Genomic DNA, 17,255 nt, shown 5'->3' with positions numbered 1-17,255 from the left:
GTAGAGTCAGGTTCTAGTACCGTGCGTTCCAGGCAGGAAGGTCTGGAGCCGGGCAGAAGGGGCATGTGGGTTTTCAGACTTAGGCAGTTTCATTAAAAAAGCCCTCTTTCACCTTCCGAGTTTCCTGGAGCCACACTCTGCACTAAAAAAGGCACTTGGGATTGCATGTGTTTGTAGACCTGGGATTGGGTGCATGTCACACACAAAGCTTAGAGTCTTAAGACAAAAAACATAAAACAAAACAACAAACCTTTCCCCCACATGTGATAAACAATTCTGTGGGCGGTGCAATAGGCTCAGCTGCTAACTGGGAAATGGGAGGTTGGCGTCCACCCAGTGGTGCCTTGGAAGAAAGACCTGGCAACCTACTTCCAAAAAACCAACCAATGGGAACACGCTGAGGTGTGGCCATGTGTCCAAGTCAACACAATGGCAACTGGTATTTTGTTGTTGTCTTTGAATGATAAAGGAAACACGTGACATATTAGCTAATATCTTTTTATTGTCAGACTTTCTTTGAACCAACAAACATGATTTCACAAAGGTGTCCAAAAGGGATAAGGCAAATTTCTGGTTTCCTTGTGGGTAAGACTTAGCTGGTCCAAGCCTTTACAATTTCTCTCTATAAAAATAGAAGTCCTAGACCAGATTCCCTCTTAGTCAGCACTGTTGATTAATTTATAGGGGCTCTGCTGAGACTACCTGCAGGAACTTGAGATAAAATCTGTGTATATTGCTTTAAAGCCTCACCAGGTAGCCTGGGTCCTTCAGAGATGCGCTCGTGCGTGGTATTTCCTCCAGAATGCAGCATCTCTCGACCCTGTCCCACAAGCCCCAATCCTCATCGATCCCAAGTGAACCTTCCCAACAGCCCACTTCTCTTAAATCCTTCAGAAACCAAAGACTCCAGAATGACTTTCCATTGTCGCAGTCCTCTGCTTCAGAGTGGCTTATAAATACAATCTCACGCCAAACGCAGGCTGCGCCCCCTGTTCATACCACAGCAGACACAACGCAGACTCGCTGCCAGGACAAATAAAACTGAACCCAGGTATGTCGCTGCAAATACAGCAGAAAGGGATTTGCCAGTTGTAAATACAGACAGCCTTGCTGAAGGAACAACGGCAGACAAGAACTCAGCACTAGTAAAATTTACAGACCGTTTTACACCATTGTTGTGAATGCTCACGGTACAAGGATTACGGAGATGAGTTTATGGCATACATGCACGCTCGGGCAAGCACAGAGACAGAAGAGATGAAACAAAGAACAAAGTTCAGACATGTCTGAGGGCTGCCAGCAGCACTCCTCGTAAATACCCCATCCTCCTTGGCTCCCTCGGTCCCCTCCCCGGCTCCCTCACCTTCCCTCAGATCCCGGAAATCAAGCTGGGAGGTTAGTGCACAATCAATGGACCAATGCCCATCCTAGCTCGCTGCCAGCCTCCCGCACGGTGTCGGGGGGGCAAGAGCATCACCCTTCAGTAGCATCATTAAGGCTGATGAGTGTCGGTCAGTCGGTCGGTTCTCCAGGCTAAGGCACTTCCGGCTGCTTTGGCGGCAGCGTGGATTTTGTTTTTCCTCTTTCGTTTTTAAGGCATTGTATCCTCTAAGAGTCCTAAAGCTTTGGAAACGGTGCAGACTGTTAAGGTACACAGCTGTAATGCAGGATTCCCTGAAGTTGACAGGGCGAAAGGATGCTCGGAGACACCTCCCTCCACCGAGGGGCTTCCAGGAAGCCCAGCTCGGCTCAGCACAGAGGCAAGATGGTGGCACACTGGGACCCCCACGGCCTTCACCTGGAGCTTCCCTGGCTGCTCACGGAGCGTGTTGTGCTATAGCGCTTCTTCACGATCATGCTGATGTAGGCTTTCATGAGCTTGGCCACATCCACCACCTGTGGAGAAGCAGAGGCACTGTGGTTGAGATTCCCACGATCCGAGCGGGAGAGATGGGGAAATGGACGGGTTCCAGTTCAAGGAGAAAGAGACCTACAGGCTGGTGCTTCTCCAAACAACGTCGCCCCCTGGTGGCTCTTACCCATGAAAACAGCAACTCAGCTTCTTCAGTCCCATCTTGTACATACACTGGTAGCAGGATTCAAGGACTCTACTGTCTCCACTGGAGCGCATCCTTACAAAATCCCATTACTGACAGAATCACCCAATTCCAGCCCTAGCAAGGACCCCAGAGGCCTTCGCAGCCGCCTCTCCAGACACCTGGAGGCTTCCTTGGGATGTTGGCTCCTCCCCTTTTTGTGTGTCCCTCTTCACCGCTGGCCTGGCTCCCTCTGAAGGCTCCCTAGCCTTCTCCTGCCTCTCTCCTCTCTTCCACTCCTGCGCTGGTTCCCCACTTCCACGTTACAGGTCCCATAGTAGCTCCTTCTAGTCTACTATCCTGACCACATCCTGTTGCCAGGGTCCCTCCAACCTCACTGCCTTGACAGACAACCCTGTCCAGTGCACCCCAAAGACTCTCCTCACCTCCTCCCAGGACTTCACCCCAATGGCCGGATGGGGCCTGTGGCTCATTCACTGCACTGCCCCCTGTACTGACCAGCAGCTCCCTGCCTGGAGATCTCTGCAGCGTTCTTGTATCATAACTATGATGACTGCTCTCAGCTTTGGGACTCTCACATAGGAAGAGGTTTTTATAAGACAGGGTGCCCAGGATGGTCACGTCCTGGAGCTCTTCCCTGTGATGCAGACATGTCGGTTCTGACTCTTAGCAACCCCCACGTACACCGACAAGAAACTCTACCCGGACCTGAGACAACCCAAAATCGCTGTAGCCATTGCTGCAGCCACTGGGTCAGGCCATCTTGTTGGGGGTCTTTCTCTTTTTTGCTGACCCTCCACTTTACACATCATGATGTCTGTCTGTCTCAGGGACTAGTCCCTGCTAGAACCCACTTCCACCGTACAGCATATCATTTGCCCTTCCTTCCCTTTCCTCCACAGGTAAAAGCTGCCCTGCCGGCTACAATGCAATCCCATCTCTGTTTCAAAAGTGTACACACACACACACACACACACACAAAGCAGCTGGAATTCCCAGATTCTAGAAGGTGAGGAGGCAGATACTGGAGAGGGACCACCAGCCGCCTGCCTTTTTATAACCAAGTGAAACAGTATGAAAGAAGCCAAAGGCATCTGAAATGTTATCTTCTTCTTCTCTTCTGCTAAAGACCATGCATGAGAATGTCTGCTCGGTCTGCCCCTTACCTCACTGGTTTCAAACAGTAGCTCCCGTTCGTCCACCACGATCTTATACGTGTTGGCCAGCGGGGCCCCGAACGAGAGGATGTGCTCGTACTGAAAGACTTCCAACGGCTTCCCCTCCCCTCGCTTGTAGACGGAAACAGCATCCGCGCTGACGCCCAGCCAGAGCTCCTGGGGGAAGCCGCCTTCCTTGCACTGGTGGGTGAGAAATCAGTGAAGGGTTAGAACACACGGCAGTTACAAGATTGTCTCCCAGTCTCTAATTCCCACTTAGAAAACCCACTGCCACCCAGTCGGCTCTGGCTCACTGAGCTCCTTACACACATTTTCCAAGACTGTAAATCTTTCCGGAGCAGGCAGCTTCATCTTTCTCCCTTGGAGCAGTTGGTGGGTTTGAATCGCTGATCTTGTGGATAGCAGCCCAATGCCTAACCCATCACCCCACGAGGACTTCTTGTATTTAGACTTAGGGGGTTCGCTATTTTGATGGACTTCTGACTGGTTGATCGACCCAGGGCATTTGGGCAGCCTGACTGATAAGTGTAGACATGAAGCCTTGATTCTATTTCATGATGCTACTGTGTTGCTAGCTACTGCACTTAGCTGCCTGGAAGAAGTGTGGCCCACTCACCAGTGGGTCTGCTCAATAGCCAAAGAGCCCCAGCCAGTCCATGCCACTCCCTCCACTACAGCCTCGAACCATTTTGTGGAGGATGATTCTTTAAACACAAAATTGAGGAGCACAGAGGAAAATTCCCCAGAGCATGTGCACAGAGTGGTTTGGGCTACTCTTAAAAACCACAGCTCCACACAAGGAGCTCCACTGGCCTCCTGTAGGTGCGATGGGGAGCAGGTAACATGGCATGACCAACTAACATGCTTGTACAGAGCAGTGCAGAGGGAACCAACCCTAATGTACAGGTTAATAAGCGAACCCAGGGAGGAAGCAGAAGACTACCATTACACTGCAACCAACACCATGAAACAAAATGTGTAAAAGTTGTTGAATGGGAAATGAATTTGCTCAGTTAACTTGAAAGTAAACCAATTTTTTTTTTTCTTATAAATAAGACTGTTTCTATAAATCTTGGGGATATAAGGTTTCACACGGTAGGAAATGTCCTACAACACCTCATTTCTAAGAACTAGCCACCGCCCGACCCACCATTCATTCAGGATTGCACTGTGTCTCCCAGAACTATGTCCTGAAAACCCTCACTTCTGTGCCCGTGGTTATAAACCCTGTTGGTGAGACAGGATTAATGGAAGGTGTGTCTTGAGTCTGCCCCTTGTGAGGTCTAAAAAGGATGAAAGAAGCCTTTGAGAAGCAGAGACACAAAGAAACGACAAGTCACGAGCCGAAGTTCAAAGAGACAAGGAGCCGCCTGCGAGCTGAAGGAGAGAGAAAGCCTTCCTCCAGTGCCCCCAGTGAGAACACCAGTGGCTGTGGGTTCAATTCCGAGGTGTTTCTGGTCCAGCAACACTAGGGCAACACCAACCAACCAAAGTCAGACTCAGCTAAAAAGCCACAAAGGGACCAGACTAGATCATTAAAACTTAGATTTTTATAGAGCTTCATCTGACGGTCAAGGAGCCTTGGTGGCACAGCAGGTTAAGTGCTGGGTGGATAACCATAATGCCAGTGGTTCAAACCCACTAGCTGCTCAAAGGGAGAAAGGTGAGGTAAAGATTCCGTCTCAGAAACCCTAAGAGCAGTTCCTCCTATGTCCTGCAGGGGTTGCCATGTGTTGGAACTGACTAGCAGTGGGCTGGATTTTGGCTCTTTTTAAGTCATCGAGTAACAGCCTGACGCTTCTCTGTGCGAGTAAAATGAAGCTTTCTGTTCCCATAAAGATTTACAGCCTCGGAAACCAGACGTAGGGTGAGTGATTTGTCAGCACGATGAATGGTGGCCCACCTCACTCTGCATGTGATCATGACTTAGGGCCTGGGACACAGCCTGGTCTAGGCGGGGATACCTGTGCCCAGTCCTCACCTCCACATCGAAGAGCGTGGACCCGTACCCGGGCCACTCCTTGATGACAGCCATGTACTTGGCCATGGCCTGCTCCTGTTTCATGCCCTGGAACTTTTTCCACTTGTCAATGATGCTGGCTCGTGCAGACGACACCTCCTCCTTCACCCACATGTCCAGCATCTGCTCCTCCTCCAGCTTCTGCCTGTGGACAGAGCCAGTGCGGAAGCTCCGCCTCAGTGTCCCCTCCAGGAAGCTGGTCCGCCTCTTCTCCAGCCGCTCGCCGGGAGTGAAGCTCTTGGTGGCCTGGCTGATTCGGGCCTTGAGCCTGTGCAGGGAGTACACCTCTTCCAGAGCCGGGACCGTGGTGTGCAGGCTGTAATCTCCCTGCAGGTACTGGAGACGCAAGGCAGCCAACACCTGCAGGTTCTCCTCCGGGGCCGGGTAGTGGCCGTGGATGACCGCCTCGTGGGCCTGCAAGAGGGACAGCCAACAGCGTGATGTCACTGCCAAGTCACCTTCTGACTGCTTGGACCCTACATCCATCATGGCTGTAAACGTCTTCCAAGCATGGACACCATCTACTACCCACTGAACGGTGGCCCCCAAACATGCCTTGGAATTCTAACCTTCATGCTTGTGGATGAATCCTGTTTGGGGAATGGGTCTTTCTGTTCCTAAACCTAACCACCTGTGTGAAGCATAGACCTAGAACACCTTCCCCTCAGAAGAGTACCTCCCGAAGCAGTGCATGCTGGGAAATCTCCCACCACCCTGAGTGTCTAAAGGACTGGTGGTCACTGACAAATTGTGCTCACTGGGCAGGGGGTCTCTTCCTCAAAGCTCCCCTTACCTGTTCAAACATAAACGCAAACTCCACGCTGTCTTTGGGCACGTTATCTGTGTCCAGGAAGCAGTAAAGTTTGAAGTAGAATTTCCACGGCATGTCTCCCGCTTCTGAGGTGGCCGCCAGCCTGCAACAGAGGTTGGGGAGACTCAGGGCCCTGGTCACACACCACACCTGGCCCAGCCCGCTGCAGCGAACTAGGTTCTGACTCCTGGCGACCCCTCAGGGGTTTCTTGACTATCATCTTTACAGAAACAGATCATCCAAACTTTCTCCTGGGGCACCTTCGGGGGTTGGAACCATCAACCTCTATGTTAGCACCTGAGTGCAACCTGTGTGTAGCCCCCAGGGACAGAGGGCTGACTTCAGATGATTCAGGCATTCGGCCTGGCTCCTGGGACAGAGATGAGGGGGAGGAAGAAGACACATGTAGTGACGAACAAGCTGCCACGTGGGCCTCACCTTATGAAGGCAGGCAGGTAGCCGTCACCAATCAGGTAGGAGACACCTGCTGAGGCTCCCGGAGTAACCGGGCGGTGTCCGCACAAAGACACGGACCAAGGTGGCTCCTTTATTGTCCCCACCAGCCCTCACCCAGCGACAAAAGTATTTAGACACACTGCCAGGAACTCAAGTGCGTGGGGGCTGAATTGACCCCCAATAGGAATACAGAGTGGAGAAGGTGAGAGTAAAACATCAAACAGGAGGGGGCTTTAAAAAGTTTGTGGAAAATGTCCATTATCTTTGCATTCCATTTCTCTGTGAACTTTTTGAAGCCCCCTCATATTCTAAGTCCCAAACACCAAAAACCTAAGCCGATACCATCCAGTCGATCCCAATTCCCGGTGTTAAGAGAGCAGAACCACTCTGTAGGGTTTTCTTGGCTGTAACCTACAGTAAAGCACATCACCAGGTCATTCTTCTGTGGTTGTTGGGTGGGTTTGAGCCATCAACATTCTGGTTAGTGCACCACCCAGGTACCTTCTTGTGGATCCACGGGGTATCAGATGCAGTTCGAACAGTTTCTAAGTTGGCTTGAGTCTATTAGTCCAGTTTCAACGTGAATGAGAAATGTGCCCACCCCACCCCAAAGCTGGGCTCCAACAAGGACTGAGAACAAGGACCCTCAGGTGCTGGCCTCCACCAAGGACGTAGAGCAAGGCCAGGTAAAAGAACAACAGGAAGATGAACTAGCTAATTAAGGTTTTGTGTCAATCTGGGCTGTTGTAGCCCTTAAGATGCCGTGGTGGTGGTGGTTCTATGCCGTGGAGTCGGTTCCGACTCATAGCGACTCTGTATAGGGTTTCTCAGGCTGTAAATCTTTATTGGGTCAGAAAGCCTCATCTTTTTCCCATGGAACAGCTGGTAGTTTCGAACTGCTGACCTTGAGGCTATGCTATCAGAGCTCCTTAAGATGCAAGCATGCCCCCTAATGAGGTCTAATATAATGCAATCACCTCCATGCTAGGATCTGCTCTGAGCAGCTAATAAACTAAGACGTTTCTTCTGTGGAGTGGAGGGAGTAGAAAAGGAGGGGCCTACAGCCACAGAGAAAGGGGAGCCGGGAGTGGAGAGCAGCCTTTGGGTCTGGAAGCTCCTAGATCCAGGGGAAGTCTGATGTCAAGACACATGGCGAACTCCCAAGAATGCTGGGCCTCCAGATGCTGAAAGGAGACCAGGCCCTTCCCCAGAGCCCACAGAGAGAGCCTTCCTAAGGCACCAGGCCTCTAAAATTGGACTTCCAGACTCCTAAACTATGACAGAAGAAGTTTCTGTTTGTGAAAGCCACTCCCCTTGTAGCATCTCTGTTCCAGCAGTGCTAGATCACTAAGCTAGAACACCACATCCGAGATGGGGGTTTCACTTAGGAATCAGGGAGAGCAGGCCAGTACGCTTCAACACAGGCCAAACAATGAACCCAAACTCCGCAATGGAGCTGAAGCGGAGTGCTGGGAGTCCAGATTCTCATGCCTGGCCATGAATTTCTTGTATTCAGTAGGGTGGACTTACTTTTCAAACTTGGCTAGCACGTCAGCCACGATGGTTCGGCTTTCGATGGCTTTGTCTAGATGTCCGTTGTGTTCGAACAAGGCGAACATGTTCCTGCTATCCTCCATGGCCAGACCTCGGATCAGCTTCTCCACTACCTGCAAGACACGGCACAGGGTCTTCAGCTTCAGAAGCTGTGGTTCCAGCTTGGGGTGTGGGCTGTGCCCGCAGCCAAACCCAGAGGGTTCTGTGGGGCTCTGAGCAATCCCCTAAGGTCAAAGGGTGTTTAGGAGTCCACAAAGACAATGTCCTACATTTGACTTTGATAAGTAGCAATGGGAGTAAGAAGCTTGTAAGTGCAGTTATTGGCCTCTCTCCGTCTGGAGCAAGGACACATGGGAACAATGAGCCCACGGGACTCATGGATCACATACATGTCAGTCTCCATGACCATGAGACCAGAGAGCTAGATGGGGCCCAGCTATCTCTGAGGACTGCTCTGAACCTCAGCAGGACGTCCTGGACAGAGTGGGAGAAAACTGTGGAATAAAACCCCGAACCTTAACAACCGCCAGCCTGGGGGGAGTAGTTAATCTTACAGTCCACCAACAGACAACCCTAGGACCACCAAGGGATAAGAGCACGAGCAGAATGTGGGACCCTATCCAGAGAAGCAGTAACAGCAGAGATGGAGGCAGAGATGAGGACATGGAAGCAGCTGGGAAGAGAGGGACTGGATGCTGGCAACCAGGAAGCCAAAGGCTTCCAGACCCAAAGGCTGCTCTCCACTGCCGGCTCCCCTTTCTCATGGGAAGAGAGGGACTGGATGATGGCAACCAGGAAGCAGACTTGCCGAATGTACCCTTTGGTTGTTTAAATGATTATATATTCCTAAGGGTTTTTGTGTATATCAATAAGCAAACAAACAAACAAAACAGAGGGAATAGAAGCAAATACTGTTAAATGATGATGCATGGAGGGGATTGTAATCATTGCAATGAAACAACATACGATAGGATGAGTGCAAAACTGATGTTCTCCCATGTAAACTATCACTCAATTCACAATAAAAGCTTTAAAAAGGAAGCAAACCTTCACTCAATTCGTAATAAGCAGTTAAAAAAACACAACAAAATCCCCGCCAGACTTAGTGGTGGGACAAAGACTTATGGAACCCCGAAGCCTGGCCCTTAGATATTTCCTTCGAGTCTGGCACTGAACTTACCCCAATGGCTCAACTTTCAGCCAAACAAGCCTCAGGTGTATAAGGTAAACAAGAACCCGAGGGAAGTGCGCACTTCTTAGAACAGCCAACCATACACCAGCAGAAGGGCAACATTTGCCAGGTGTGGTACTGCAGGATAACACACTGGACTGCTAGGCTGGTGGTTCAATCCCAGCAGCCGCTCCTGGGAAGATCTATATAGGGTCGCTATGAGTTGGAACCAACTCGATGGTACAAAGCTCAGCGGTAGGAAGAAAAAGGAAAATGGATAAATGGAAACAGTAAACACTCAGTAGGAAGGGGTCAGAGTGCTGTTAAGGAGGGAGAATTGTCAACGAAGTCACAACACAAAATGGGTATGAACGGTTGAATGCAAAACCAATTTGCCCTCGAAATGTTCACCCAAACCACAATATAAAACCAAAAAACCTTTAAGACAACAAGTTATGGTCCAAAATGGTCCAACGTGTGGGTTTCAGAAGCACCATTTTCCCCTTGTTCTGTTGAAATTAGCTTCACTTCTTCCTGACCATAAAAAACTGAGGGCATTTGGCCCAGTGGGTAAGCAGCTGCTGGGCCTATCTCCAACAAGCCCACACAAATAGGGAAAATGCAAGCACACCAAAGCCCGGTCTTTCATCTGATCCATTTATGAACGTTCAGATGCAGTGGGCAGTCTCAGCCACTCTTCAGGAAATGTCTACTCTGGTGTTCTTTGTGGCTTACTCCATTCCTCTGTGAAGGGTACAGGCCAGAGAGAAGTACAGAGGATTACTTCTGATTAATAGCAGAAAGGATTTTACCAGACTCTAATATACGAAGTCTCTGCTCTTCAAAAAGCTCTAAGCTAAGAGCCAGGAATTGTTTGTGCAAATAAAAAGTTTTTGAATTGGGTGATGGTTGGGGATAACAAAGTAATGACTTTGGATGGTGTATGTTCTACACAAGCACCTTTCCTGGGTTTTACTGCACAACTTCTAGTCAGTTGGTTTTACAATAGTTTTAAAAAGAAAAAAAAAGAAAGGGTAGGGGATTCACTGCTTAGGAAGACTGAGCTTCTGTGGCCAGTGATGGATGATGGTCATCGTCATACAACACGATATGAACAATGCAATTAACATCACAGAATTGCCCGTGAAAGAGATGTGCTAACGTATATACAAAAGGGCTTCAAAAATCTGTGGGAAAATGAAACTTTTTGAAGCTCCCTCGGGTTTTTCCCACAAGGAAGCAATATGTTTTTAACAAGAAAAGACAGTGTGATCATGTGATACAACATTCTAGTTATTTATGGGCACACAGAGACATCTCGCTGCAGGCGCTATCCAGGAAGCCCTTGTAGCTGATGAGGCTGAGTAAGGTCTACAGAATATTATCTCTCGTGATTGTGGCGAAGTTTAATTCTGTGCTCCTGTTCATCTTTTATGCTATGTTGCTGTTTGTATGTGGTTGGTGGCATGACAGCCAATCAATGGCAGCCACGTCCTCCTCAGCACAGCGGCCATTCGCCTCGCCCTCACCTCGCCGGCCGTGGTGTGCGAGTTGATGGTGATCTTGCAGGAGCCCCCACCATAGCAATACACCGTGGATGTCATTTCCTGCCTATGGATCAGTGCTTCGATTTCATCTCTGGAAGGCACAAACTCTCTGCATTTGGTTTTCTTAAGAGATTCGTAGATGAAGAGGGCATATTTTTCCATCTCCGTTCCTGGAAACTGTTCCCGTATCCTAGGAGAAAAACAGTGACAGTCAACCACTAGAAGGAGGCTGGCTGGTTCCACAGAGGATGTGGTGAGCGCCCCCTGGTGGTGAACAGTGACGGTCACGCCACTAAAAGGAGGCTGGTAGGAGTGGAAGGCTGGCTCCACAGCGGACATAGTGAGCGCCCCCTGCTGGTTAATAGAGCAAACAGAGACTTCCTGGAAGTGGGACACGTTCTGCTTAAATGTGGCACTGTGGGTTCATACGTCAGACTGCAAAGCCGTTTGAACCGCAAGGTGGGCGGTTCAAGCTCACCAGGTGCTCCTTGGAAACCCCATACAGGCTATGGGTCCGAACTGACTCAATGGCACTAACAACAAGCAACGAACAACATCACAAAGCAAAGGCTGGACTGGGAGTGATGCTGCCGCCGGCTCATCTCTGCGGGGTTTTTCATACTTGTCAGGGCCAAATGTCACACTGTCACATGGAAATGATTTTTTCCATACTGAGCCAAATTCCAAATCAAATTCTTTTCACTTGTTGGATCTAGAGCAGATACCCAAGCTGCTTTACTTTTTTCTATTTACATAGGGTGCTGGTGACTCACAGCGACCCTGTAAGGCACTGCAGAATGAGGACTGCCCCATAAAGTTTTCCAGGCTGAAATCTTTACGGAGCAGACTGTAGGGACTTGTCTCCCTGGAAGCCAGAAGGAGTCCTTTTATACAGAGAAGTAGGATTAAGAAAGAGTTAACACAGGGCTGCTAATTGCAACGTTAGCAGTTCAAATCCACCAGCTGCTCTGAAGGAGAACGATGAGGCTCTTTGCTCCTGTAACGATTTATAGCCCCTGAAACACTGTAGAGAATTGCTATCAGCCAGAACTGACTCCACAGCACTTAACAAGGACCCCTGGTGGCACTGTGGCTTAGATGTTGGGCTACTAACCGCAAGGTCGGTAGTTCAAGTCCATCACCTATCTCACGGCAGAGACACGAGGCTGTCTATTCCTATAAAGATTTCATCTTGGAAGCCCTAGCAACAGTTTTACTCTCTCCTAAGGAGCTTTAGTAGTGTTGTGGTTACAAATCAGGCTGCAAACCTTAATGTCAGCAGTTCGAAACTACCAGCCGCTTTGCGGGAGAAAGATGAGGCTTTCTGCTCCCATGAAGATTTACAGCCTCGGAAACCCTGTACAGGGTCGCTATGGGTCGGAACTGACTCGACGACACTTCACCACCACCACCACCACCAGGTTTCTATCAGTCAGAATTGACTCAGTAGCGTGGAGTTAATGTCCAAAGAATAACACAGGAGTTTTTCAGTCTCTAAAACGGACTCATGTGGCTTAGGGGGAAAAAAAAAAAAAAAGCCATATTATTTCAGGGAAAAAGAGTCAGAGTCACAAACTTGACTGTTATTGGCTGCTGTCTAGTGGGTCCCAGCTCACACAACTCCACACAGCAGACACTCATTGTCTGGGCCTTCTCCTCCCTCACACGCAGGCGCAGACTGGCCGGTTGTCTGGTCCTTCGCCTCCCTCACATGCAGGTGCAGACTGGCGCGTTGTCTGGGCCTTCACCTCCCTCACACGCAGGTGCAGACTGGCCCGTTGTCTGGGCCTTCTCCTCCCTCACATGCAGGCGCAGACTGGCCCGTTGTGATTAACAGCATCCAGAGGCTGATTTTCTAAAGTAGATCACCTGGCCTTTCTTTCTACTCTGCATACATCTATCAGGTAGCTCCACGGAAACCCGTTCAGCATCACAGCAAACACACAAACCTCCAGACATGGATGGGGGGTATGCACGAGGTGCAGCGGCCAGGGAAACAAATCTAGGCCTCCCGCCAGGAAGGCGCGAATTCTACCACGGACGTTCCCGACCTACGCGGAGGCTCTTGGTGACTGTTATCGAGTCGATTCCGACTCACCTTGACCGTCTTCCAAGGTGTCTCTGGGTGGCTTTGAACTGCTAACATTTTGTCTAGCAGTCAAACGCTTAACCATATGCCCCACTCAGAGATGGCCAGAGCTACACTAAAAACAAACACACAGCAAATAAACCCACTGCTGTTGAGCTGACTCTGCCTCAGCAGCCTTGGAAGACAAGTGGAGACCTGGCCCAAATGGTTGCCTAGACCACAATCTTCAGGGAAGCAGATGGCGGCATCTTTCTCCCTCTGAGCAGCTGGTGGAGATGAACTGCTGACCTCACAGTTAGCAGCGGAGCACTGAACCACAGCACCCCCAGAGCTCCTAGCCCTACATAGGGGCTTCACTCCAGGTCCTCTCTGTCTCAGTGAGGGTCCCTGCCCCCAGGTAACTAACCCACCTCTTCAGGTGGAACTTGAGGTATTTGAGGATGTGTCGGCTGGGGAGATAGCTACAGCTCAGGCACGTCAGGATCTGCCAGCTGTACAGGTTGCCCACGCTGCCCGGATGGGGCACTTTGTTGGTCTGTTTGACGAGCTGGCAGTAGAGTTCATCTCGCAGCGGGCGGAGGTCGTGGCCTGTCTGCAGGACGCCCTGGATGATGGGAATGGGGTCAGATGTGGATTCCAGCTGCTGAAGGGAATTGAAGATCTTGATGGCTTCATCCTGAAGGGTTGTATAGCCTTTGTCTTTGAGTACTAGGAAAGCAAAACCAACACAGGGGTCTCACACAAGGGCTTCAGATCAATCCCGCAAACACCCACTGACAGGGCCCTAGACAGGGTTTCACGGCTGTCAGTCTTTACAGGAACGGACAACTTCATCTTCCGCCCTTGGAGCAGTTGGTGGGTTTGAACAGGCCACCACCTAACCCACAGCACCATCAGGGATCCTGACAAGGGCATCAGGGAAGATGTCGTCTAAGCGGCTGACAAGAGGAAGAAATGGGGTTAAAAGCCTGCCCTGGTGGTGCTGGAAGGTTGGCAGTTCAAGCCCACAGTCATTCCAAGGGAAAATGATTGGGCAGCCCACTTCTCTAAAGATTACAGCCTTGGAAACCTCGCGGGGCTGTTCCATTCTGCCCTACAGTGTCGTTAGGAGTCAGAATCGACTCAAGGTCTGTGGGGTTACATGAGGATAATTACGCTCTATTAGTTTACAAAACACTTACTTATAAGCGAGTCTAATAGAACCCTGGTGTGTCACTATAAGATCAGCACTGGATTGTTAATGGCAAGGTCGTTAGGTCAAACCCACCAGTCTCTCTCAGAAACCCTATACAGGGTTCATTCTGAGCTGGAATTGACTCAGCAGCACCCAACAGCAACAACCACATTGCCTAGGAGGTTCCAGGTTGGGTGTGCATGCTTTAGGGTCTGCTTCTCTAGAGCAGGGACAGACACACAGCGTCCAGGCAGAGAGCCTGTACTTTGTCTCCCTGAATCACTACAGAAACACTTAGCATCACACTACAACCAAGTGTGGCAAATCCCTGCTTTTGTAATGAAATGACTACATGGTATTGCGAAATGAATACAAGGTAACAAATGCTAATGAGAGTTACAGTCTCAAGCTAGCGGGGCGGAAGTGGTCACTTACGGTTTAGATTTATGTCTCCGTAGGGCAGGGGCAGGAGTGGAGAATGCAGGGGGTGGTGGGTGTAACGCAGGATGGGGTTCCGCTTGTAAATTTGCTCCACCACATCTACATTTAGACAGTTCTCCTGGAAGATGAAGCAACCGCGGTAAGGCAGGAAAGAAAAATGTAAGGAAGAAAGAAAACACAGGAAGGGAGTTAAGGGTTAGAAAAAAGCAACAAAAAGAGGGAACGGTTTACTATAAAAACATTTCCTAAAGGGCGAATGAAATCAAACACCTATGTTACATTTCAGAAGCCTTGAAACATCCATAAACCTGTTGTGTAGGGAGGTGGCCTGGGGGAGCCTTGTGCTGATCACTTCAATACAAGCATACCACACAATCTACTTTAGAAGATAAATCACCACAAAGAAATTAGCTCTATTTAATCTCTTTGGTTAGTTAACTGGTTAACTCAAAAAGTTCAGGGAAAGATCACAGAATTTTCCCATGAACTTCTGGGTACACTTTGCATTTCCCTTCATTTTCTAATCACAATAATAAATCTCCCCCAGAGATTGTATAAGGAGCTCTGGTAGTATAGTGGGTTACGTATTAAACTGCTAACGAAAGTTTAGCTACCAGCCGCTATTCAGGAGGAAGGTGAGGCTTTCTGGTCCCGTAAAGATGGAGTCCTGGTGTGGCTGGACTGAAAGATAAGCGCTGGACTGAAAGACCAGTTTGAACCACAAGGTCGGAGGTTCAAACTCATTAGCTGTTCCTCGGAAACCCTATACAGGGTTGCTATGGGTCAGAAATGGTTCGATGGCACTTAACAACAGCAAAAACAAAGGTGTACAGCCTCGGAAACCTTATACAGGGTAGTTAGTTATGAGTCAGAGCCAACTCCATAGCACTTTAACCACCAACTACCACCAGAGAGTATACATAGTTTAAAAATTAATTTAAACGTCTCTTGTTAATTAATCATCATTTAGCTAAATCATATTAACTTTGCCTGTAACTCATTTTTAAAAGCATTTTGCTAATTCTTGAAAATTGTTCTTTTGCATTCTCGAAAGTATCTGAAAATCTCATAAAGAATGGCCACAGTAAAGTTAAGTACAATTAAAATATAGCTGATAAACTAAAGTAAAAACTGGAAATGAATTTGAGAAAATTCCCTGCAGTTATTTCTCATTCTGGGGGGGGAACGGGCTCACCCTCATTCTCAAGTCCACCTTCCTTCCTATTCTTGAGATTGAACCAAGAGTCTCTCACTGAATTCCCAGCATGCACTCACTCTGCGAAACACTAATTGCAGGTATGAAATAACCAAGGTTACTTTTAGAACTTTAAATAAACAGAAAGTTGGAGGAGAGGCAATGAATCATACTCGGTAGTTAATTTCATTTCCATTATGAAACTTTTCCAATAACATCGAATTAAAAACTAGAAAAAAAAAAAAGCCCATTTGCTTATTACAAAAATTGTATGAGTAACTTGCCTAATTTCTTACGAAGCACTGTTTCCTATTTGGAAAATTCTATTTACATTTTTAAGCTCTATCTTCAAAATAATTAGCAAATATAAAGATAGGTAAGCTTTAAAAAAACAAGTTTGTTTGATAAAAGTTCTCTTTTTTTAAAAGCTCCTTTCTACAAAGGATGCTTCAATCTATCAATCATCAGAAATCCCACTATTCATACAGAGAGCGTTGGGTTCCATAGAAAAACCTTAGAATTCATCACTTGCTTGAATCTGGCTCTTAACACTCAGAAAACATGTATTTGGGGATCAAGAGGCCGGTGTGAATCTGTGGAAACACATATAATGCTCACGGATCAGACCCTCTCCCGTCTCTGGACCAGTTAAGCCCACGCTGCCGGATTCAGTTTCCTCTGCGTGCATTGATCACACGCATTCTAGCATGTTTTCTGTGAGAGTTTCAGCGCTTTCCTTGGCATGTGGAATCTGCCTGTGTGAGTAACTTGGAGGAAGAGCAGTAAAAATAAGACGCTTGAACTGGCTCTGCGTCAGGCATTGATTCTAAACGGGGCTACGTCAGCGATGTACCCAGAATATCCCGTCTCCTTTTCCAACCTTGGGACGGGGCAGTTCATGGATGCCATCTAATCTGTAATCCATTCAGCAGTCCTAGATGGAGCAACTGATCTTAACAGACAAGAAGCTACAATTGGACGCCATCAACATTGGTCTGGAGATTTGTGGGCTCCTGTGAGTTTGGAGTAACTTGACAGGAACCCCAAGTTTCCCAGACCAACCTGGGTTCCCTGGGAAGCCACTTGCGTGACCTAGAAACCATGCAAAGACCAAGAAGAGAATCACTTCTTACTCCTAGGAAGTCTCAGAAGTGGATCTTACAGTCAAAGTAGGCTGTCCCCAACAAAGACCTGGGCACGTCCCCGTGAGCTGGGTGCCCCACAGCCTCACCAACAATGACTGCTTCCCTGTGCCCGTTAGCCAATGATCGGGTTTGCATCTGTGACAACATCTGTAACATTCCCTAGACACAAAATATCCTTACCACAGAATTTCATGAACAGTACTGCCTTCTAAGAAGCTCTGGTAGCGTAGTGGTTACGAATCAGGCTGCGAACCGCAAGGTCAGCAGTTCGAAACTACCAGCTATTCCACGGGAGCAAGAGGCTTTCTGCTCCCGTAAAGATTTACAGCCTTGGAAACCCTGTACAGGGACACTACGAGTCGGAACTGACTCCACAGCAACAGTACTGCCTTCTACATTTCTATAATAACAACAACA

The 17,255-nt window shown here is 48.7% G+C and overlaps 1 protein-coding gene across 1 annotated transcript in view; it reads right to left on the bottom strand.

Moving 5' to 3' along the window:
* Positions 1 to 1,794: 1,794 nt before the first annotated feature.
* The window catches only part of MYO10 (myosin X), a 119,633-nt gene continuing 104,172 nt past the window's right edge, over positions 1,795 to 17,255 (bottom strand). The window contains exons 25-32 of the mRNA XM_006874437.1: positions 14,493 to 14,616; positions 13,294 to 13,591; positions 10,777 to 10,984; positions 8,053 to 8,189; positions 6,049 to 6,169; positions 5,217 to 5,669; positions 3,224 to 3,415; positions 1,795 to 1,896 (exon numbers count right to left, since the gene is read on the bottom strand). Coding sequence (XP_006874499.1) covers positions 1,795 to 1,896; positions 3,224 to 3,415; positions 5,217 to 5,669; positions 6,049 to 6,169; positions 8,053 to 8,189; positions 10,777 to 10,984; positions 13,294 to 13,591; positions 14,493 to 14,616 — 1,635 coding nt within the window. The remainder of the gene's footprint in view (positions 1,897 to 3,223; positions 3,416 to 5,216; positions 5,670 to 6,048; positions 6,170 to 8,052; positions 8,190 to 10,776; positions 10,985 to 13,293; positions 13,592 to 14,492; positions 14,617 to 17,255) is intronic.

Source organism: Chrysochloris asiatica, unplaced genomic scaffold (genome assembly GCF_000296735.1).
Source record: "Chrysochloris asiatica unplaced genomic scaffold, ChrAsi1.0 scaffold00278, whole genome shotgun sequence".
NCBI lineage: Eukaryota > Metazoa > Chordata > Mammalia > Afrosoricida > Chrysochloridae > Chrysochloris > Chrysochloris asiatica.
This window is presented reverse-complemented; position numbering and strand designations above follow the sequence as displayed.